This window comes from Moschus berezovskii, chromosome 13 (genome assembly GCF_049115385.1).
Source record: "Moschus berezovskii isolate FMDL1 chromosome 13, NW_MosBer_1.0, whole genome shotgun sequence".
In the NCBI taxonomy this organism is placed as follows: domain Eukaryota; kingdom Metazoa; phylum Chordata; class Mammalia; order Artiodactyla; family Moschidae; genus Moschus; species Moschus berezovskii.
The window spans coordinates 16,342,798-16,368,035 of record NC_142472.1 but is presented as its reverse complement, the minus strand read 5'-3'; the positions used below and the strand labels follow the sequence as shown (position 1 = coordinate 16,368,035).

Genomic DNA, 25,238 nt, shown 5'->3' with positions numbered 1-25,238 from the left:
TCTTTTAGAACATATAGTATTGTCCTTTATTTAACCATATATCTTTTTGTTGTTGTTGTTATTTAAACTACAGTGTGTTATATATTTTTCCTATAGTTTTCTCTGTAGTATTTTAACCAGAGGTCTTTTGGTGGAAAAATGGATCCTAGTCATGTTAAAGGAAGTGGTGACACAAAACAGCAACTTCACACAGTCTTCAAGTAGACAGAATCCCTGATATAATTGGAAAGTAATATGTAATTCTGGGAACAGTAAAAAAACATTTGTGACAACTTTGTCTCAAATCTTAGAAAATGAGTTTAGCTCTGGAGTCTTTCAAGACACAAAACCTGGGAGACAGCTTTCATTGGTGGTCTGTACCTCTGATTTGGATAAGAAAGCAAGTAATATAACATTTAAATAAACTTAATAAATCCCTTTTCAAGAGCTTGAAATCATTGAGTGAAGTTGGAGAGCTAATATCTTATAACGTGTAAATGTTTGTTGCTGGTATAAAAAAAGTAGAATATAGTTTATGCAGTGCAAAACCTATTGGGAAAAAACCTTTGGAATAGACACGAACTCATGGTAGAATCACAGTGTTGACTCAAAAATTGTTAAGGCTGAGGGCTGTCCACAGGAAACATTCATAACCACAGGTCACTGTGAGTAATATCTGGCAATCTCCTTTCGAAGTACACCTGAGGGAGAAAAAGACAAAAACAACATGTTTAAAAGTTTTACACAGCAAAGGAAACTATAAGCAAGGAGAAAAGACAGCCTTCAGAATGGGAGAAAACAATAGCAAATGAAACATAATCTCCAAAATATACAAGCTGCGCCTGCAGCTCAATTCCAGAAAAATAAATGACACAATCAAAAAATGAGCCAGAGAACTAAACAGACATTTCTCCAAAGAAGACATAAAGATGGCTAACAAACACATGAAAAAATGCTCAACATCCCTCATAATGAGAGAAATGCAAATCAATACCACAATGAGATACCATTTCACACCAGTCAGAATGGCTGCTATCCAAAAGTCGACCTGCAATAAATGCTGGAGAGGGTGTGGAGAGAAGGGAACCCTCTTACATTGTTGGTGGGAATGCAAACGAGTACAGCCGCTATGGAGAACAGTGTGGAGATTCCTCAAAAAACTGGAAATAGAACTGCCATATGATCCAGCAATCTCACTCCTGGGCATACACACCGAGGAAACCAGAATTGAAAGAGACACATGTACTCCAATGTTCATTGTAGCACTGTTTATAATAGCAAGGACATAGAAGCAACCTAGATGTCCATCTGCAGACGAATAGATAAGAAAGCTCTGGTACATATACATGATGGAGTATTTTTCAGCCATCAAAAAGAATGCATTTGAATCAGTTCTAATGAGGTGGATGAAATTGGAGCCTCCTGGGTGTTCATTGGAAGGACTGATGCTAAAGCTGAAACTGCAATACTTTGGCCACCTCATGCGACGAGTTGACTCACTGGAAAAGACTCTGATGCTGGGAAAGGTTGGGGGCAGGAGGAGAAGGGGACGACCGAGAATGAGATGGCTGGATGGCATCACCGACTCTGAGGACATGAGTTTGAGTGAACTCCGGGAGTTGGTGATGGACAGGGAGGCCTGGTGCGCTGTGATTCATGGGGTCGCAAAGAGTCAGACACGACTGAGCGACTGAACTGAACTGAACTGATACAGAGTGAAGTAAGCCAGAAAGAAAAACACCAATAGTGTATATGATCGCATATATATGGAATTTAGAAAGATGGTAACCTTAACCCTGTATACGAGACAGCAAAATAGACATAGGTATATAATAGAACAGTCTTTGGGACTCTGTGGAAGAGTGTGAAGGTGGGATGATTTGGGAGAGTGGCATTCAAGCATGTATATTATCATATGAGAAACGAATCACCAGTCCAGGTTCGACGCATGATACAGGATGCTCGGGGCTGGTGCACGGGGATGACCTGGAGGGAGGATATGGAGAGGAGGGAGGCGGGAGGGGGGTTCAAGAAGGGGAACACATGTACACCTGGGGCAGATTCATGTCAATGTATGGCAAAACCAACCAATATATTATTGTAAAGTAATTAGCCTCCAATGGAAAAAAAAAAAAGAAAAGTTTTAAAGTCGTTCTCCTGAGACAACACATTTCTAGGTTTACTTCTTCAAGTGAAGCAATCATATCACTATTGGAGGCACCGTTTTAGAAAACCAGGGCTGTATTTATTCTACGGAGGAAGCAGCCCCATTAAAACCCTCAGTGGGGTTGGGCGTAATGCCAAATAACCTGTATATCTACTAGATTTCTGGTCATTCTGACTCACAGATATGCTTTATCACTACAGTAAATTGTTAAGCAAAAAAATTTTATTCCCTGAAATACATTAAAAACCGGGTAACAAAGTGGATAGGAAAACTAGCATCTGTGTGTCATTTTCACACATAAAAGAAGCACAGTAGATTTGGATGTTAATATCAGGTTGTTATGTTTATATTTTATAAACTCTGATTGACAGGCACTGAAACACTGGCATATACGTATGAAATATCCTGGTGTTTAATTTGTGTGGCAAAGCAGTTATAGGGCATATAGACATGTGACCTGTGTATAGTGGGTCCCAAGAATGAAAAGAGAATCAAATGTTTTAACAATGACTCAACCAAGAGACTTCTCTAAAATATAAGATGATACCCAATAATAGGACAGATCTCTTCCAGACCTTTGAGCTCTTGAATTCTACCAAATTCTAACTGAACTGGAAGAGATACAGCTATATCAGTATTTTTCAGTATATCAGCTATATCAGTATTTTTTCAGTGTATAATCAGAACAGAAAGGAAATGAAGTGCTGTCAAGCTCCACAATCATCAGTTTTTAATAGCTGTATTGTATCTCGGTTCCTTACAGATGCACATAACAAAATAAGGTTTTACAAGCCCTGACATTATTTTATCTCTGAACATGTTTGGGCAAAAAACGACTTCAAGTGTAACTCTTTTCCTCAAAGAAGAATGTGAAAAATTTCCTTTGAGTCTTTACAACAGAAAATGTATCATCTATCAGAGGCTGACTCATGACAACCTGGGTTGCTTAAACATATGATTCCAGATCTCTTTTATAAAACCTGCCTACGAGTGCATTTGTGGGTGCTGTAAGCAAAGTTATCATGAGAGAGAATGAACTTCACACAGGAAACAGAAAAGCACTAGAACACTGACCTTCGTAGTAAGTGCACTTTCTTATTCTCTTGTTGCTAACATAACCTGCTCTGCACATGAAATGTTATATATTTAAATGTCACTTAAGGAGAGTAGAGGGGAATTTAATTGCATATAGTCACCCTCCTCCATTTTATTAAGTTAGACATATTTTGTGATTATATATTAAGTACTCTTTTGGTGAAACTAAAAACGGTTAAAGGAACAAAAGAAAATTCATTTCATTTTCTACTGCTTAATATTCTTTCCAAAATCATCTGGTTCTTTTCTCCATAACCCTTCTCAATACAATTTTTTATAAAGAAAATATTATTTCTAGCAACTTTCAACTGAAAAGGACTTTGTTTCATGGTCTGAAATACCTGAACTAAATACTGAAAAGGATCTTCAGCAGTTGGGGACCCCTGATTTAGAGTCTCTAGTGGGTATATTTGTTTTATTATTGGGAGGCAAGGTTTCTACCTATAGCCTTTTACAAAATGATCCCACTTTTATACCATTACATGCTCTATATTCTCAAAACACTTAAGCATCTGCTCTCTCATCTGATCCCTGTGATAAGTGTGAAGAAGCCGGCAGGGCTGTAATCCTGTTCTACACTCAGGTGAGGACCTAAGGCTCAGAGGCCCTGGGGGACACAAGGCCACGTGGATGCTAAGTGCCTCCTCCATCTATCCAACTGGACCAGGCTCCTAGAGCTAGGATATAAGGATTTTATAACTTCTTGGCCATATTAGGTGATTTCACGAATAGACAAAATGACACCTATGTTACACACTGGGAACAAAGAAACTTCAAAAAATCTCAACCTGATCTGCTTCATCACAGAACAGAATGGATGACAGGCATTTATTCTTGGAGCTGAACCATGTGCCATCTGAAAGGTTGTTGCTAAACCACAAAAGACCCCACGATTCTTGTCCTCCAGAGGAGAAGAATAAAATTTGGGGCCAGTGATGAGGCTTGATCACTCAGAGCTTTTGTGTAATAAAGTTTTATTAAAGTATAAAAGAGATAGAGAAAGCTTCTGACATAGACATCAGGAGACAGAAAGAGTGCCCCCTGCTAGTCTTTAGATGGATGTTATATAGCTACTAGTAGTAATAGTCACTCAGTCATGTCTGACTCATTGCGACCACATGGACTGTGGCCCGCCAGGCTTCTCTGTCCATGGGATTCTCCAGACAAGAATACGGCAGTGGATTGTCATTCCCTTCTCCAGAGGATCTTTCCTACCCAGGGATCTAAGCCAGGTCTCCTTCATTGCAGGCAGATTCTTTACCCTCTGAGCTACAGGGAAGATCCATATGGCTTCTAGCAGCATGCTAATCAGAGAAAGGAAATGTCTCAAAAGTCAGAGACTTGCACCAGGCCCCTCACACACAACATGCATTTTGAAATAACATTGGCACAAGGTGACTTGTCCCCGGCCATAAAATAATTGACATGAATCTTGAAGAAAGGCAGCTTTTGAAGCAAATATAGTCTCATTGCCATAATCTTAAGAGAATATTTGCATGAGTAAAACATACTGGTTTGTCAAGTCAGTTCTGAGTCTTCGGGGGAACCCACTTGAAGACAGAGTCTAGGGTAAAAACATAGTTCATTTACATTTACATAGTTTAAGACAAACATTTTCATGAGAAAAATGCTTTGGTTAGCTCAAAGTTTGAGAAAAGTTAAGTTCAGGTGGAACCAGGTATCCTTATGGCAACACAGAATTTTAAAAGAAACCTCTTTTTAAATTTGTATCAGTTCAGTTCAGTCCCTCAGTCCTGTCCTACTCTTTGCATCCCCATGGACTGCAGTACGCCAGGCTTCCCTGTCACCAACTCTCAGAGCTTACTCAAACTCAGGCCCATTGAGTTGGTGATGCCATCCGACCACCTCATCCTCTGCCATCCCCTTCTCATCCTGGCTTCAATAATTTCCAGCATCAGGGCCTTTTCAAATGGGTCAGTTCTTCACATCAGGAGGCCAAAATATTGGAGTTTCACCTTCAGCATCAGTCCTTCCAATGATTATTCAGGACTGATTTCCTTTAGGATTGACTGGTTGGATCACCTTGCTGTCAAAGGGAATCTCAAGAATCTTCTCTAACACCACAGTTCAAAAGCATCAATTCTTCAGCGCTCAGCTTTCTTTACAGTCCAACTCTCACATCCATACATGACTACTGGAAAAACCATAGCTTTTACTAGATGGACCTTTGTTGTCAAAGCAATGTCTCTGCTTTTTAATATGCTATCTAGGTTGGTCATAACTTTTCTTCCAAGGAGCAAGCGTCTTTTAATTTCATGGCTGCAGTCACCATCTGCAGTGATTTTGGAGCCCCCCAAAATAAAGTCTGTCACTGTTTCCACTGTCTCCCCATCTATTTCCCATGAAGTGATGGGGCCAGATGCCATGATCTTAGTTTTCTGAATGTTGAGCTTTAAGCCAACTTTTTCACTCTCCTCTTTCACTTTCATCAAGAGGCTCTTTAGTTCTTCTTCACTTTCTGCCATTCGGGTAGTGTCATCTGCATATCTGAGGGTATTGATATTTCTCTGAGCAATCTATATTCCAGCTTGTGCTTCATCCATTTCTCATGATGTACTCTGCATATAAGTTAAATAAGCAGGGTGACAATATACAGCCTTGATGTACTCCTTTCCTGATTTGGAACCAGCCTGTTGTTCCATGTCCAGTTTTTACTATTGCTTCCTGACCTGCCTATAGATTTCTCAGGAGGCAGGTCAGGTGGTTGGTATTCCCATCACTTGACGGATTTTCCACAGTTTGGTGATCCACACAGTCAAAGGTTTTGGCATAGTCAATAAAGCAGATGCTTTCCTGGAACTCTCTTGCTTTTTCGATGATCCAGCGGATGTTGGCAATTTGATCTCTGCTTCCTCTGCCTTTTCTAAATCCAGCTGCTTAAACATCTGGGAGTTCATGGTTCACATACTGTCGAAGCCTGGTTTGAAGAATTTTGAGCATTACTTTGCTAGCCTGTGAGATGACTGCAATTGTGCGGTAGTTTGAGCATTCTTTGGCATTGCCTTTCTTTGGGATTGGAATGAAAACTGACCTTTACCAGTCCTGTGGCCACTGTTGAGTTTTCCAAATTTGCTGGCATATTGAGTGCAGCACTTTCACAGCATCATCTTTTAGGATTTGAATTATTCAACTGTAATTCCATCACCTCCATTAGCTTTGTTCATAGTGATGCTGCCTAAGGCCCACTTGACTTTGAATTCCAGGATATCTGGCTGTAGGTGAGTGATCACACTATCATGATTATCTGGGTCATGAATATCTTTTTTGTACAGTTTTTCTGTGTATTCTTGCCACCTCTTCTTAATATCTTCTGCTTCTGTTAGGTCCATACCACTTCTGTCCTTTATTGTACCCATGTTTGCTTGAAATGTTCCCTTGGTATTTCTCATTTTCTTGAAGAGATCTCTAGTCTTTCCCGTTCTATTTTTTTCCCTCTATTTCTTTGCATTTATCACTGAGGAAGGCTTTCATATCTCTCCTTGCTATTTTTTGGAACTCTGCATTCAGATGGGTATATCCTTCCTTTTCTCCTTTGCCTTCAGCTTCTCTTCTTTCTCAGCTATTTGTAAGGCCTCCTCAGATAACCATTTTACCTTTTTGCATTTCTTTTTTTTTTTTTGAGGGATATAAATTTGCATAGAGAAGGGGAAAAAAATATATCACTAGTAGTGTGTTTCCTCCTGCAGCTTAAGAGAGAGATAAAAATTGTCTGACACTTGCAGCCTACTCCCTCCATTTGGAGACCCCTGGTCTTCCTAACTGTTACCCTCTCACCTCCAATTTTACATGTTGAAGTCCTCAACCCCCCAGTACCACAGAATGTGACTGTATTTGGAGACAGCATCTTTAAAGAGGCAATAAAGTTAAAATGAAATCATACAAGTGGGCCCTAATCTAACAGACTGGAGTTCTCATAAGAAGAGACCAGGACACAGGCTCACACAGAGGGAGGAGCATGTGGGACACAGAGGGAAGACAGTGTCTACAAGCCAAGAGCGAGACCTCAGAGGAAACCAACGCTGTGACACCGTGACCTCAGACTTCCAGCCTCCAGGGCCGTGAGGACATAAGTCCCTGCTGCTTAAGTCGCCTACTCTTTGGTCTTTGTATGGCAGCCCTAGCAAACTACTGCCCCCTGTAGCTTTATGTATCTAAAAGGGACTTTCTCTACTATTTCAAGGATCATCCAGAAGGGTCAATCAGACAGTGATCAGCTCACCTGAGCTACGAGTTCAAGAAAATGTGATGTGGAAGCACCTTCTCTCAGATGTTGGGTTTTCTTTTCAGATGAATGAATTCTGTTCCATCAGTGAAAACCTTGTGACTTAGGCTAACGCTCCCCGTGTTATAGCGCTGAACAATGCATTGATATCTGATACTTACACATTCAAAAAACTGATAATCTGACAGTTTATCCTCCTAAGAGGATGCAGAGTACGCAGAAGTAATGTCAAGATGGGATGAGAATTAAGAAATGTATTTCTCTCTGTAGAGGTGACCTGAGCCAGTGGCAGGACTGAAATCCAAGAGTGAGGTTCTATCACCCTGTGAACTTCAGTGACTGGCCCTACCTTGGCTACCATGTGACAGGAGCAGTGTTCTCAGACTCGATGCAGAACACAGTACCTAGGACAGCACACAGCCGCCCTCAGCAACTGCCCCTCGGTGCTTTCTGGACCAGCTCTGTGACCTTGAGTGAACTCTGGACACACTCTCCTCATCCATGACATGGGATAAAAATGGACCATCAGGAGAGTCAGTGAAATCATACATGTGAGAACTGTATAAAATAAATCATAAAGGACTACACAAATGTAACTTACCATTAATACTGTTAGAGTAGGTGCAGGATCACTGGGCCAGGAATCACAAGATTTCTAATTCTATGACCTATGTCTGCTTCAGTATGTATGTTACACTTGATTTAAAATGTTTACTGAAAGAACAAATTTATAATTCTGTGTCTGCTGCAGACTAGCTTAACACCAGTTATATACATAGGGCCACCTTCCTGCTAAAGCACCTTAGTTTCCTCACCTGTACAAAGAGAGGGTTGAATCCTATTATCTTATTATCTGGACCAATCTAAAATTCTGTGTTCTATTTCTGATTACTCAATGTCATGATAATATAGTTTTAAAATGAAGACTTTGACCTACAGGTGGGAACACCTCTTTTTGATGTGAAATGACTAAGATCAAAAGAGCAAAAGGGTTTGGGAGATTCCTGGCTTACTAGGTCTCAGGATGGATGGTCTGACTGGGAGACACTCTAGTGGATAAAAGTACTCTGTGAATTTCAGGCAGAGAAAAACACAGAGTTCCTTGTTCAGCTTCTCAACATTTGCACACAATATAAGTATTTATGAAAAGTTCAGAACACAGACTTTCTTTTCCTCAAACCTAAGCACAAAGCCTAACTCTGCCAACTCTTCAGCCAGCTCTGGGACCCAGGAAGTCCCCTACCTGATGAGCAGTGGAAGGTCCTGCTCTGTATTTCCTCATTTCCAGAGAGGACTGAGAGGAGACAGTGATGAACTTGGCCACATTTTAGATAAAGCTTTCATATAGAAGTATGGCGTGCTGTGATTCATGGGGTCGCAAAGAGTCGGACACGACTGAGCGACTGAATTGAACTGAAGACACTGGGACATAGTTTCTTTAAGACATTTTAAATATTACACAAACATCTTATTCTATTTACAAGTGAAAATCTGGGAGAGACAGAAAAGAATGAAGAATGGAAAATACACCCATAATTTAACATCCAGAGATAAATTTTCGATGGGGAAGCCACATCCCACCCTGAGCCGTGCATGTTAAGGGGCAAAACCACCAGACCTTCCTTCCCTCCATCTATCTTTCCATCAACCCCAATCCCACTCCCACCTGGTTCCAGAAGGACTTAGAGATGGCTGCATGACAACGGCTAAGCCTCTGAAACCAGACCTTGGTTACCACTGCGCCTCTGTTAGGAAGACACCACGTGACCTGAGCGTTACTCACTGAGCCCCTTCCTCACACCATGTACAGTGCTTAGAGCCTCGCACATCTCATCTCGAGAAAGTGCTCTGTAAACCTTCAGGCACCTTTCAGGCTACGGTGCGACGGTATCGTGAGTTCTTCATTTGTCCTGACAACAATTTCATCTTCTAGAAGGTAGAGGAAGAATGGGGGGCAAGTGGACCTAACTCTAAACAACAAAGAATTAGGGAGAAAGTGATCATTTCAGGTAAGAGTTTTCTATATAGATTACACCTTTCTCTGGAAGATCTTCCTAGAATCAAAATATTCCAAGATTCTTCCCCTTAAATTCTCAGGTTTCCTGGATATTCCTCAACAGAACCTGTATCACAAATGTGCTGAGCACCAATCAGAATGAATGGAAAGGGTCTGCAAATGAGAGTGTTCAGTGCTCCATGAGAATCTGAACCCAGAGTCCGAACATGTGGAAAGTCAAATCCAAAATCTGTCTCAGGCACAGGTGTGTGCACACAGAAGGGCGCACATCCACCCCCACCCCCAGCACTGCCGCAGATTCTCAGCAGACCTGCCTTCCACCTGCCGCGTGTTGTTAAGACCCAGTCATGAAGCTTCCTCCCTGGAGGCTTCTAACTGAAAAGAGCACAGAGTGCTTGTTCCCAGACCCTTGGGGGAGATCCTGTGAAGAGTGCACCCTGGAGGCGAATTTAAATTACAGCTTCCCGCCGCAGGCTCACCTATTTTGCCCTTTTGGCGAGGACAGCAGCCTCTGCCTCGCCCAGTTGTTGCACCATCTTGTAAAATAGGCTGTTTCTATCTTGCAGCAAAATACGTGGCCAACTATATTCTTCCGGTGTCCCTGAATCCAAAACCTGTTAACAGCAGAAAGAAACCCATTAGCACATAATATCTCCCAGTAACATAACTCAGACAATATTTCAAAAAGAGGCAAGTCAGGGAGAATTTGGGTAAAAGGACTGGTGGTATTTAAATGGTTTGATTACCCTGTTTTACTAGGGAGACAAAGGCCTAGCCCGACCTTTCTTTATTATTTGGTTGTAGGAAAGGAAGAAAACGAAAATTTTAGAATATGATTACTGGAACTGAACAGTCTGTAGCATTTTATATTTTCCCAGGGCATTTGGGGTTGTTATCATTAGTTAGCGCTTTTAGCACTCAGACTCTGAGGGCTATTTATAAAGATACACAAAATTGGGAAATGTCTTGATTCAAGAAAATCAGACTGCATTTATCTAAAAAGTAGGTTGACATCATACAAACCACATGGCAGTGTCCTGAAAACAAACTGTCAAGTTGATTTGACAATCTGAGCAATACTTGGGGGGAAAAAAGTAAACGCTTCTGGAATTTCTTCAGGGTCCTGGATTATGTCAGCCCCTACTGGAAGGACTAATGAAGCTGAAGCTCCATTACTCTGGCCACCTGATGGGAAGAGCTGACTCAGTGCAAAAGACCCTGATGCTGGGAAAGATTGAAGGAGGGAGGAGAAGGGGACAACGGAGGAGGAGACGGTTGGATGGCATCACCGACTCAATGGACATGAGTTTGAGCAAACTCCGGTAAGTAGTGAAGGACAGGGAAGTCTGGAGTGCTGCAGTCCACGGGGTCGCAAAGAATAGGAAACTGAGAGGCTGAGCAACTGAACAAGAGGGACTGAATCCCTTGTCCAAGAGGTTAAGACGCTTCCTGACGCTGGCTGTGGCTGTAGTTTATTATTACGAGAGTGGAAGGCTGGCAAACAGAGCTGCTATATAAGCAGCTTTTGCGGAACTGCTCTGCACAGAAGGAATTTCTAGAAATCCAGTTTTCTTTTTGGATAAGACTATAAAAGCAAATAAGAAATTGAGCTCCAAATTGAAGTGATCACAGCCTGCACAGCAAATGGGGCGGCCTAATCTGAACTGCCGAGGATCTGAATCCGTTTTCACAAATTACCTTTATTTGCTTCTTTCTCTTTCTTTCTTAAGTTGCCTGCCTTTCACCCCTTTTACTGCTCATTAACAAACCTGCTAATTGGAAATTGAAAGGAAGAGAAAGGGGCTCTTAACTCTGCCTTTCTACTTATGAGTGACCTTGGTTAATGGTTAGGGAGAGGGGAAAAGTACCTGAAACAATTGACCCAAACAATAGAACTACAAAAATAATTCTGATGTTAAGTGGAATTTAAGTCTTCATTTAGGTCATATTTAGAGTAAATATATCTAAAGAGAGTAGGTGGTATGGGCTTACCTGGTGGCTCAGTGGTAGAAGAATCTGCCTGCCAATGCAGGAGTCACAGGCTTGCTCCCTTGTCCAGGGAGACCCCACATGCTGTGGAGCAAATAAGTTCATGCACCGCAACTTCTGAGCCCACATGTCACAAATACTGAAGCCTGAGAGCCTAGAGCCTGAGCTCCACAACAACAGAAGCCTCTGCAAGGAGAAGTCTGCATGTTTGCCGCAACTAGAGAAAAGCCCACACAGCAACAAAGACCCAGCACAGCCAAAACTAAATTAATAATATTATTTTTTAAACAAAGAAGAGAATATGCTGGAACTCCAAACAAGACACAAGTTATTTTTTCTACACATAGGTATTGCAGTTAACTTCATCCTTTGCATTTAATTGGAAACATTTTTTAAGTCTCACAAAGGGCTGCTGCTGCTGCTGCTAAGTCGCTTCAGTCGTGTCCAACTCTGTGCGACCCCAGAGACAGCAGCCCACCAGGCTCCCCCGTCCCTGGGATTCTCCAGGCAAGAACACTGGAGTGGGTTGCCATTTCCTTCGGGAATATTCCTATTAATCTTGTGTTTATACTGTGAATCATTGTTAAGAGCACCTTTCTCAAAAGAGTTCAAGAATAATTGAATGTCTCATCCACATAATGAATTTACTATATGTCAATTGGGCATGCCAATTTAGATGCCCTGAACGTGCAGTTTTACTTTAAGCATAGCACAATAGAGTATAACTGCTCCTCCTGATATTGAAGAAGAAAAACTGCAGTTTTAAAACACAGGTCTCCAAATATCTGTGTTCAATTAATCTATGAAAGATTAGGTAAGAACATATATTGAAGAACAGACAATCTCTTTGCTAGATAGTACTGGGAAAGCTGCATACCTGGAAATGAATGAAATTATAAGACTCCCTCATACCACACATACAAATAAACTCAAAATAGTTTAAAGACCTAAGATAAGACTGGGTACTGTACAACAAAAGGAAAACACAGGTAGAGAACACTTTGACATAAATCGCAGCAATATTTTCTTTGATCAGTCTCCCAAAGCAAAAGAAATAAAAGCAAAAAGAAATTGGATCTAATTAAATTTAAAAGGCAAGACGTTAGGGGCTACAAGAGCTAAGATGGGACATAGACTGAAAAACAGCTGGAAACAGAATTTTGCCAACTTAGCTTTTGCATTTACTGGCTTGATCAAAGATTCTAGATATTTCAGAACAAATAAACATAAAGAAAATCTATATTCTCTTTGTGTCCAGAAAAATAGGTATAGTTTTACATTTTTAACATCCCTTATAAGAATAACATTGTGTAATTTCCCACTATGTCCCCACCCTTGCTGTAACACAAGTTAAACTATAAACTAAATCACACATTCAAATTGGTGTGATAATAATCCTTGAGCCCCAGGATCTCTCCAGGAACCCCAACCTTGAAATACTTATCAAGCTCTAGTAGGTTGAGTAAAAACACATTATGTTGAACAAGTGAGTGAGTTCCATAAGCTCAATGAAGATGTGTTTATCAAACCTGTTTATGTGCAGACATTCCTGGTAGCTGTCTAGACATAAAAATTACATGGACCCACTTCAAGATAACTTGATCCATTCATTGGCAAGATGCCATTAGTGAAAAAGAGGAATGAAGGGGAGGTGTGTGAGTGCACAGAGAGGCGGGGGGCAGGAGAGGATGGAGATAAAGCCTGATAAGAAATGATGGCAATAATAGAGATAGAGCCCCACTTATTGACAAGTAGAGTTGCAAGGGGAAGACCTGTCATATCTCTGTTTCTGGTTGCCAGGGGATGACACAGAGACAGCTGTCCAAATTTGCATAGTGGGCCCCTCATTGGTAAAATGGGTGCCCATGATTTTCTCACTGGGCAATGTGGCAAGTATTATCTCAAAATTCTTTCCTAGGTCTTGAAATAATAAATTAGTCTCTCACCAGTGGGATGATGAAGGCTGGCTCACGGTCACCTCCACAGTCACTTTTTCCCAAATCTGCTGCCTTTGCTCATAAGCACTCTCCTCTTTTTTTTTTTTTTTTTTAGGTAATTATTTTTTATTGGAGGCAAATTATTTTACAATATTATATTGGTTGGTTTTGCCATACATTGATATGAATTTGCCCGGGTTTACATAAGTTCCCCCTCCTGAACCCCCCTCCCACCTCCCTCCTCCCTTTATCCTCCCTCTGGGTCATCCCCGCATGCCAGCCCCGAGCATCCTATAACATGCATTGACCCTGAACTAGTGATTCGTTTCACATATGACAACATATGTGTTTCAATGCCATTCTCCCAAATCATCCCACCCTCACCCTCTCCCATAGAGTCCCAAAGAATGTTCTATACATCTGTGTCTCTTTTGCTGTCTCGTATACAGGATTATCATTTGCATCTTTCTAAATTCCATATATATGTGTTAGTATACTGTATTGGTGTTTTTCTTTCTGGCTTACTTCACTCTGTATAATAGGCTCCAGTTTCATCCACCTCATTAGAACTGATTCAAATGTATTCTTTCCTCTTAACGTATCTTTTCTCCCCAACTACTCTTTCTACCTCTGGATTAGTTATTCTCCTTTCAAAACTTGAGTGAAATCTTTTGGAATTTTTGAAGGAGTTTTCTCTTCTAAAATGTTCTAATTGTAGCCATGCAGGCTTCTGAAAGAAATGTTCCATGAAGGTGAAAAACAGAATTTAAGTAAAACTCTAGTTAGGCGTGAGCTGTTTTGTGCTTTCCAGGTGGGGATGTTACAACAGTTTCTGGTTTTGATTTCTCTGGGGAAAATTCTACTGAGAAGAGGTTTGTGCTGAGGAAGAAACAAAAAACGAAATCATAAGATTGACTATAAACAAAAGAGGTGGAATCTGAGTTTCCTGTCCCCAGTTTTGGTTTTTCATCATTCATTTCCAAAGAATTCTCTAACTGCAGACAGTGAAAGTGTTGACCACAGCCAACAGTACTGTTAATGCAAGTACAGATTGTCAGATGCTTCTTTGTTCGTGCTTCTAGGGAGAATTCGGGTGACATGAAGACTGCAGTGTGCAGGACTTGGAGGCAACAGCTGTGCTACTGGCTGCAGAGAAAGCAGGTCACAAGCACCCAGCTAATCCTAAAATCTGTAGGAAGAACCCTCTAATGTAGAGACAGTAGTGAGTCTAAGGACAAAAAGGATTTCTAACTTGTCTTTTTCCACTGTTTTGGAGCAAATGAGGAAGATTAACTTAGTTGCTGTTATGACTTTTACGCTTAGTCATAACTTAGATGCTGTTATGATATCTTTAAGATACTTAAACTTAAGATAATTTCTTTGTAAAATAAAATTCTGAAATGTTTATGGTTTGGTTTAACAAGCCAGAACTGGGTAAATCCCTTCAGAGAGCCAACACATACACAAAGCTACTAACTGGGTCACAGTTGTTTCCCAACAAGTCTTTTCTCTTGTTTACTTACACTAAGCAAAACCATATCCATCTAATTATTTCAAGATTTTTGAATAAAAGTGACAATTTGAAAAATATATAATCTCTAAAGTGAAAGTGTTAGTTGCTCATTCATGTCAAACTCTTTGCGACCCCATGGACTGTAGCCTGCTAGGTTCCTCTGTCCATGGAACTCTCCAGGCAAGAATACTGGAGTAGGGTAGCCCTTCCCTTCTGCAAGGGATCTTCCTGACCCAGGAGTCAAACCTGGGATTCCTGCATTCCAGGCAGACTCTTAACAGTCTGAACCACCAGGGTACCCCATATTATGTCAAAGTTTCAGATTAATTATACTCGATCTCTAAGATGAAATTTTAGGCAGCCATTAAAATCGTGCTATAGAAAATTAATTAATGACATGGGAGATTTTAAGAATATATTGTTGCTATAAAAATTCTGCTGATTAAATACTCTGTTTTGCATAAGATTAATTATTAAACTATTAATAGTTCTAATTTTATTCAAATAATATTATAGCACTATACAACTGTTACTTTCTGGTGGTGGGTATTTTGTAATCCTCCCTTTATGAGATATTTAAAATTTTTCCTATTTCTACCTTGCATATTTGTTGCTTTTTTGTAACAAAAATATATTTTTATGAGTTAGGCTCTTCATTTTAAAAAAACAGAATAAAAGAAAATATCCATCTATTTTTGTGCAGAAGTGTTCATCAGTGCAAAAATATGTAATTATTACACCTTAAACACCTGCAGTGACAGGACTTTGTGGTGACAGCACTGTTGGTTATGCCCTTCATCAGCATCTGTCACTTCCCTAGCTCCTTCCCCAGGCTGGCAGCCCGCCCTATGAATCATCAGGCTTTGCAGCAGATTGACTTGCCTTTACGCCCGTAAGGCTTTCAGAACAATCACTTGCTTTCCAGAAAGGAACTGGTACAGGCATCCCTCAGAGCTTCTGCGGGTTCAGTTTCTGAACACGAGAATACAGTGAATATTCCAGTAAAGTGAGTCACATGAATTTTCTGGTTTTCCAGGGCAAACAGAAGTTATGTTACACTATACTATACCCAAGTATGCATGCAATAGCATTATGTCGGAAAAAAACTATGTACAGAACTTAACTTAAAAATAAGGCTTTGCTAAAAAAATATTAACCATCATCAGAGACTTCAGTAAGTCATAGTAGTAATATCAAAGATCATTGATATTATAGATCCCCAAAGCAACTGCAATGATAGTGAAAATGTTTGACATATTGTGAGAATTACCAAAAGGTGACACAGAGACATGGAATAAGCAAATGCTGATGGAAAAATGGTGCCTATAGACTTGCTTGATTCAGGTTTATGACAAGCTCTCAATTTGTAAAAAATTCAATATCTGGGACGTACAATAAAACAAGGTATGTCTATAGTTCTAAAGCAAGCAATAAAAATAAGATTGCCTCAAAAATTGAAGGTTTGAGAAAGAACATTATTTGTGATGTTTTTGCTGCATTGAAAACCAACTGGTAATTAGAAGCTCTAGAATAACATACAAACGTTTAACCTGGGATGAATGAAGTACAGAGGACAATCCCCAACCCTGAAGCTGGGGGATGCCTGTCTCTTGGTGCCTTGAAGTCTAATCCTGTTATTCCTACCAGAGGAGTCAGCAACCACAACCAGCTCAGACCAAGATGTAAACATGAGGCCAAGCTTACATCTCCTGGTGGGACCTCCCCATGACATCACTGATGACCTCAACCAGGGAACCTTAAACTGAAGGTCTCCCAACACAGGAGTGGGAAAAGCAGCTCCACAGTGAAGGGTAAGATCCTTTCTGGAAACAAGGTCATTCATCATAAAGATGACAGGCCCAAACAGAACCCTTGCATTTTCCTTCTCGCTCCATCTTCCCCATTCACCCAGATGCTCAGTCTCTGCACCCGAAAACCAGCATCCGCTTCTCTCTCTGCCCTCAGATTCCATGTTCAATCCATTACACAGTCCACTTGGCTCCACTTCCTTATCTACCCCAAGTCCCACCATCTCACCATTTCCACTGCAGATACCTTAGACTAAGCCAACAGTTCAGAGAGGGCACATTGTAAGATAGTGAACATTGAATTTGGAGAACTGAAAGACCATCAGTGTGGTTTTGACTGTAAAGGAAGAAGGGAGAACAGAGTAAGACAAAACTAGAAAGTTGGGGAGGGATGGGCAGTGCACTGCTTCATAAACTACTTTAAAGATTTGTTCATAGACATTGACCAAGAGAGAAAACTCTGAGGTTGCAGAGATTTATAATCTCCTTACCAGGAGATATTGGTAACTAAAAGACGCTTGTTCCTTGGAAGAAAAGTTATGACAAACCTAGACAGTGTATTAAAAAGTAGAGACATTGCTTTGCTGACAAAGGTCCGTATAGTCAAAGCTATGGTTTTTCCAGAAGTCATGTATGTATATGAGAGTTGACCCATAAAGAACCTGGGTGCCAGCCTAAGAATTGATGCTTTTGAACTGTGGTGCTGGAGAAGACTCTTGAGAGTTCCTTGGACTGCAGGAGATCAAACCAGTCAATCCCAAAGTAAATCAACCCTGAATATTCACTGAAAGGACTGATGCTGCAGCTGAAGCCCCAGTACTTTGGCCACCTGATGTGAAGAGCCAACTCACTGAAAAAGACCCTGATGATGGGAAAGATTGAGGGCAGGAGGAGAAGCAGATGACAGAAGGTGAGCTCTGGGAGATAGCGAAGGACAGGGAAGCCTGGCATACTGCAGTCCACGGGTTGCAAACAGTTGGAAATGACTGAGTGAATGAACAACAAACCAGTAAGTAAAGCATTAAAAAAATGAACGTATTTTGATAATATCGAGAAAGCTGACTGGTTCAGAGAATATAGATGTTCATATCCGCAGATCAGGTGCTGAATGATAACACGTTAGGACTGACCAGGCAACATGTCCTCCAAATTCTGTCCTTCTTCAGTTTCCCTAACCAACCACACATTTCAAGCTAACAGTATTTCTAAGAATTAGATAATAAAAAGAATCTGCTACTATGAATGTCATTAATGCTATAATACTAAAGACCAAAAATAAATCTTCAGGGTACAGTTAGGAGCAAAGAATTTAATTGAACAGACCCTTAACTGAGCTGGAGATCAAGCCATCTTTCTGCTGCTATGTCTAAAGTCTGACAAAGGGTTTCAAACAGATACATTTCACAGCATCATTTATTTGTTATTGAAAAATGGTGCGTTGGGGGACAGTCCTTGAAATACGATGGTGAGAGGTAAGAACAATGAAGTGACAGGTAAAAACTAGAAATAAAAGGATATTTTTCAAATTAGCATTCAAGAACACAAAATGAAGGACCAAGGATGCCTGAGGAAAACAACAGAATAGGAAAAACAAGAGATCTCTTCAAGAAAATTAGAGATTCCAAGGGAACATTTCATGAAAAGATGGGCTCGATAAAGGACAGAAAGGGTATGGACCTAACAGAAACAGAAGATATTAAGAAGAGGTGGCAAGAATACACAGAAGAACTGTACAGAAAAGATCTTCACAACCAAGATAATCACGATAATGTGATCACTGACCTAGAGCCAGACATCTTGGAATGTGAAGTCAAGTGGGCCTTAGAAAGCATCACTACGAACAAAGCTAGTGGAGGTGATGGAATTCCAGTTGAGCTATTTCAAATGTTGAAAGATGATGCTGTGAAAGTGCTGCACTCAATATGCCAGCAAATTTGGAAAACTCAGCAGTGGCCACAGGACTGGAAGAGGTCAGTCTTCATTCCAATCCCAAAGAAAGGGAATGCCAAAGAATGCTCAAACTACTGCACAATTGCACTCATCTCACACGCTAGTAAAGTCATGCTCAAAATTCTCCAAGCCAGGCTTCAGCAATACGTGAACTGTGAACTTCCAGATGTACAAGCTGGTTTTAGAAAAGGCAGAGGAACCAGAGATCAAATTGACAACATCCACTGGATCATGGAGAAAGCAAGAGAATTCCAGAAAAACATCTATTTCTGCTTCATTGACTATGCCAAAGCTGTTGACTGTGTGAATCCCAATAAACTGTGGAAAATTCTGAAAGAGATGGGAATACCAGAACACCTGACCTGCCTCTTGAGAAACCTGTATGCAGGTCAGGAAGCAACAGTCAGAACTGGACGTGGAACAACAGACTGGTTCCAAATAGGAAAAGGAGTACGTCAAGGCTGTATATTGTCACCCTGCTTATTTAACTTATATGCAGAGTACATCATGAGGAACGCTGGGCTGGAAGAAGCACAAACTGGAATCAAGATTGCCGGGAGAAATCTCAATAACCTCAGATATACAGATGACACCACCCTTATGGCAGAAAGTGAAGAGGAACTAAAGAGCCTCTTGAGGAAAGTGAAAGAGGAGAGTGAAAAGGTTGGCTTGAAGCTCAACATTCAGAAAACAAAGATCACGGCATCTGGCCCCATCACTTCATGGCAATAGATGGGAAAAGAGTGGAGACTGTGTCAGACTTTGTTTTTGGGCTCCAAAATCACTGCGGATGCTGATTGCAGCCATGAAATTAAAAGACGCTTACTCCTTGGAAGGAAAGTTATGACCAACCTTGATAGTATATTAAAAAGCAGAGACATTACTTTGCCAACAAAGGTCTGTCTAGTCAAGGCTATGGTTTTTCCAGTGGTCATGTATGGATGTGAGAGTTGGACTGTGAAGAAAGCTGATTGATGCTTTTGAACTGTGGTGTTGGAGAAGACTCTTGAGAGTCCTTTGTACTGCAAGGAGATCCAACAGTCCATTCTAAAGGAGATCAATCCTGGATGTTCATTGGAAGGACTGATGCTAAAGCTGAAACTCCAATACTTTGGCCACCTCATGCTACGAGTTGACTCACTGGAAGACTCTGATGCTGGGAAGGATTGGGGGCGGGAGGAGAAGGGGACGACAGAGAATGAGATGGCTGGATGGCATCACTGACTCGATGGACATGAGTTTGAGTGAACTCCAGGAGTTGGTGATGGACAGGGAGGCCTGGCGTGCTGTGATTCATGGGGTCGCAAAGAGTCGGACATGACTGAGCGACTGAACTGAACTGAACTGAAAGGATGTCTGACACAAAACATTTCTAGAAATTAAGAGTCACTGTTGGGCAATCTTGAATGCCACTCCATCTCTCATGAAAGTCTGCAGGTAGAGCCTGCTTCCTACCGTGATGTCTAGTCCAGGTAGCCAGACACACTGCTTGGAGCCTAGAGCATCCTTTTGGTTGGGGACGCCCCACTCCTGTCCTCTGCCTCCCCAGAGCTCACTTTTGTGCACGTCCAGCTTGGAGAGTGAGGCTACAGGCACTGCCTCAATGCTGACAGCCTGGTATCTACTCAGTGCCCCACTGATGATCCCTCTGACAATGCATGTGAAGGAGGACAGGAGGTGATATTCCAGAAGCTGCCCAAGAAGTCCAAAGAGATGGTACTATGTGGGTATTACTGACCACTCATTAGTGATTCCTGTTTTGTATGGACATTCAAAATACCTTAAAGTATCTTGTATTCCCTGAGATTATTTGCTGCCACAGTTTTTCCTTTGAGGAATGCTTTTCTTATGTTATAAAGTCACATCCCATTTCTCATTTATTGAAACTAAGCAAGCAACAGAGGGAAAGGACAAAGAAAGAGATAAAACAAAAAAGAGAAAAGGAATTGACGGAGGAAGGAAATAAAGCTAAGGGAGGAAATGTTAAATTCCTAAGGAAGAAAGAGTCAACCAAACCTGGAAGGAAGATACTAGGCAGATAACCAGAGACCAAAGCCTGGAGCTTGCCGCGTGTACAGAACAGAGCTATTGTGTGAGACTCTCTGGTTGTTTATTTAGTCTCTCATCCCTGATTTGCCTTTCCTTCCATACTCGGATCTGTGATGCAGAAGCTGGGTCTCTGCAAGTCACTGCAACAGTTCAGACTCTTTTGCCAGGTGGCCTTTGTTAGGTCCTGCCAGTAGGGGGCACTAGATGGAGACTGAAGGTGGGAAACACAGCTAATGTTCTACCTGATTTTGCTACTAGCATCACCTCAGAACTGGGACCTGACTCCAGCGACCAGTCCCATGCTGCCCCCTCACAAATATGACCAACAACCGGGCAGTGACCTCTCCTCAGAGGTCCGAGCATCAATTCTTTAGGGCCTCTCTTCCGAGTTCTCAGGTCTGGAGATCTGTCCTAGGATATGGTAGCTGCTTTCTAAAATCATTACCTAGTGTTTCATTTTTCTAGTCCTCTAAGAAGAAGGTGACGACAGAGAATGAGATGGCTGGATGGCATCACCGACTCTGTAGACATGAGTTTGAGTGTACTCCGGGAGTTGGTGATAAGACAGGGAGGCCTGGCGTGCTGTGATTCATGGGGTCGTGGAGAGTCGGACACGACTGAGCGACTGAACTGAACTGAGCTGACTGAACTGAATCCCTATGTAATAAATTTCTTATATTAAAACCTTTCAGTTAAAGTATTGCTTTTCTCACTAGGCCTTTTCTTCTCATGGACTCCTGAGAAATTCTACGACTTTAGCCATCAACCTCCTGGCAGTCTAAATTAGAGGCTAATTTTTTGATAAGAGAATCCAAAAATGCTGAAACTTCTATGACACAGTGAAAATGACTATGTTCTACACCACTAAAATATGGAGCTCTAACTTGGGTTTGGAATATTTTAATCATTGGCCATCATAAAACAAGACAACTCAAATAAACTTTTAATATGAAAATATAAGATCATTGGATATATTATTTAATAATGCATTCTAAAAGTATAGTTAAGTACTTCAGTAATGTTCAGGAATGAGAGAAGGAACTAAGAGAAAAATTAATGGACGTTCCTATCAAATTTTACATGGAAGGATACATTGAAAAGTGAACATAAATGGACACAACTAAAATGGTGAGGGTCTTACCATTATCCATTCACAGTCAATAACAGTGCTCAACCTGTGTGCAATGGTCAGCACGGTGCACTGGGCAAATCGCTCATGAATTTTTTTTTTGTATTAACTCATCAGTTCTAGAAACAAAGAAGTTGATTAGTTCAGTAAAGACAGGAAAAGCAGACTGAAGAATTAAAAATATCCTGTGGTATTTTTATAATGTTTTTAAAAATCAATACTTTAACATATAGTCTTGTTCCTAGAAAACTAAGTATAAAAGTCTACTTAGAAATTTACTATTTTTCATAAAATAATGGAAAATTAGTCTTCTCTCAAAATTGCTGGAAACAATCAGGAGCTGGATTTAGGAATTCAGCTCTCTTAGGATGCCTCATAGCAACATTAATACCATATAACATGTCTTGGTTTTTTCCTTTGTTTTCTGGAATTAATATTATCAATACATATCCATGAGGCCAAAAGAGCACTTAAAAACATTTCAAAGATTCACTAAATGTTTTCCATTTGCCACATTTACAAGTCAGAGTCAAGATTTCCTGGGGCTCAGCTCCATACCTTGGATCCACGTATGATGTGGCTTTGTCAATAATCAATATCTGATTCTTCCTGAGAATAACCCTGGCAAGGCACACCAGTTGTTTCTGACCAACACTCAGGTTCAATCCAGATTCTGCTAATTCAGTATTCATTTTAGCAGGAAGACCTTCGATGGATTCTTTGAGTTGTACCTGCGGATACAGAAAGAATGACATTTTTCTAAGCAAACTGCTATTGAAGTAAACAAGCCTCTTAGAATTAGAGCTTTGACATCCTCGGGACTTCTTACGTATCTTACATGTACAGACAGGTGATGGGGTGAGCGCCTTCCAATGAGTGTTCACTGAGAAAGATGGAGTCAACTCAGGGCAGAAAGATCTCAGTGTCCCCCAGTCCCACCACAGGATATCCACCAGAAACCCCACCTAGGGGTTAGTTAAGGAAGTTTCTCAAAAAGTGAAGTTATTTCTCCCAATGTGATTTAAACAGAAAACTTAAAAGGATCTTTATGGTTGAGTCAAGTTTCCCAAAGTACATTTTGCATAGGAGTTGGTACACTAAAGAAAAACTTTCAAAAATTTTACAGAAATCTCATTCTCTGAAGATATAAGCTTATTGGCCCTTTACTATTTTCTAAAGTTTAATATATGCAAGTTTAAGCAATGGCAAACTGTCCCTTATACATTAATAATCCTGGAACCCATTCTGATGATGGTTCTTTCCCAAGTTTAATCCTATAAATAGTGGACCAATCAAGTGCATTTTCTTCAGTGTCATATGCATTATAGTGAATGAAAACACATGAAAAATAAAACACAATATCTTATTTCCTCCAGCACATGGATACAGGTTATTGTCATCCAGTAGCTGAGTCGTGCCCAACACTTTGCAACCCCATGGACAGCAGCACACCGGGGTTCCTTGTCCTTCACTATTGCTTGGATTTTGCTCAAAATCAGGTCCATTAACTTGATGATGCCACCCAACCATCTTGTCCTCTTTTGTACTCTTATCCACCTGTCCTCCATCTTTCCCAGCATCAGGGTCTTTTCCTGATGTGAAGAGAGTCATCTCTTCACATCAGGTGGCCAAAGTATTGGAGCTTTAGCTTCATCATCAGTCCTTCCAGGGAAAATTCAGGGTTGATTTCCTTTAGGATTGACTCGTTTGATCTCCTTGCTGTCCAAGGGACTCTCAACAATCTTCTCCAGAACTACAGTTCAAAAGCATCAGTTCTTCAGCCCTCAGCCTTCTTTATGGTCCAACTCTCACACTGGTAAATGACTACTGGGAAAACCATAGGTTTGACTACATGGACTTTGTCGGCAAAGTGATGTCTCTGCATTTTAATATTCTGTCTAGGTTTGTTATAACTCCTCTTCCCAGGAGCAAGCATCTTTTAATTTCATGACTGCAGTCACCATTTGCAGTGATTTTGGAAATAAGTCTGTCATTGTTTCCCCTGTTTCCCCATCTACTGCAATGAAGTGATGAGACAGGATGCCATGGTCTTAGTTTCTTGAATATTGAGTTTTAAGACTGACTTTTTCCAGTCCTGTGGCCACTGCTGAGTCTTTCAAATTTGCTAGCATATTGATTGCAGCACTTTCACAGCATCATTTTTAGCATTTGAAATAGATCAGCTGGAATTCTGTCACCACTAGCTTTTTTCATCATGATGCTTTCTAAACCCCACTTGACTTCGCGTTCCAAGATGTCTGTCTCTAAGTGAGTGATCACATCATTGTAGCTATTTGGGTCATTAAGACCTTTTTCTAAAATAGTCCTTCCATGTATCCTTGCCACCACTTCTTAATCTATCCTGCTTCTGTTAGGTCCATGCCGTGTCTCCCCTTTACTGTGCCTATCCTTGCAGGAAATGTTCCCTTGGTATTGCTAATTTTGTTGAAAAAAATCTCTGGTCTTTCCTTTTCTATTGTTTTCCTCTATTTCTTTGCATTGATCACTTAGGAAGGCTTTCTTATCTCTCTGTGCTATTCTCTGTAACTCTGCATTGAGATGGGTATATCTGACATTTTCTTCTTTGCCTTTAGCTTCTCTTCTTTTCTCAGCTATTGTAGGCCTTCCCAGACAACCATTTTGCCTTGTTGCATTTCTTTTTCTTGGGGATGGTTTTGTTCACCAACTCTTGTAGAGTGTTACAAACCTCTGTCCATAGATCTTAAGGTACTTCAGAATTAATCCCTTGAATCTACTTGTCACTTCCACTGTATAATTTGTAAGGGATTTGTTTTAGGTCATATCGGAGTTGCCTTGTGTTTTCCCCTACTTTCTTCAATTTAAGCCTGAGTTTGGCAACAAGGAGTTCATGATCTGCGCCATAGTCAACTGCCGTCTTGTTTTTGCTGACTGTATAGAGCTTTTCCATCTTTGGCTGCAATAAATATAATCAATCTGATTTTGGTATTGACCATCTGGTGATGTCCATGTGTAGAGTTGTCTCTTGTATTGTTGGAAGAGGGTGTTTGTTATGACCAGAACGTTCTCTTGGCAAAACTCTGTTAGCCTTTGCCCTGCTTTATTTTGTACTCTAAGGCCAACCATGCGTGTTACTCCAGGTATCTCTTGATTTCCTACATTCGCATTTCTGTCCCCTATGATTAAGAAGACATCTTTCTTGGTTTTAGTTCTAGAAAGTCTTCTAGCTCTTCATTGAACTGTTCAACTTCAGCTTTTTTTAGCATTAGTGGTTGGGGCATAGACTTGGATTACAGTGATACTGAATGGTTTCCCTTGGAAATGAACTGAGATCATTCTGTCATTTTTGAGATTGCACCAAAGTACTGCATTTTAGACTCTTT

General features: G+C 40.7%; 1 protein-coding gene across 1 annotated transcript in view; it reads right to left on the bottom strand.

The window, feature by feature from the left end:
- Positions 1-25,238, bottom strand: part of LOC148775813 (ATP-binding cassette sub-family C member 4-like) — a 114,808-nt gene continuing 89,570 nt past the window's right edge. The window contains 6 exon segments of the mRNA XM_088842815.1: positions 1-638; positions 641-680; positions 9,981-10,115; positions 21,889-21,975; positions 21,977-21,995; positions 22,435-22,607. Coding sequence (XP_088698941.1) covers positions 574-638; positions 641-680; positions 9,981-10,115; positions 21,889-21,975; positions 21,977-21,995; positions 22,435-22,607 — 519 coding nt within the window. The 3' untranslated portion in view covers positions 1-573.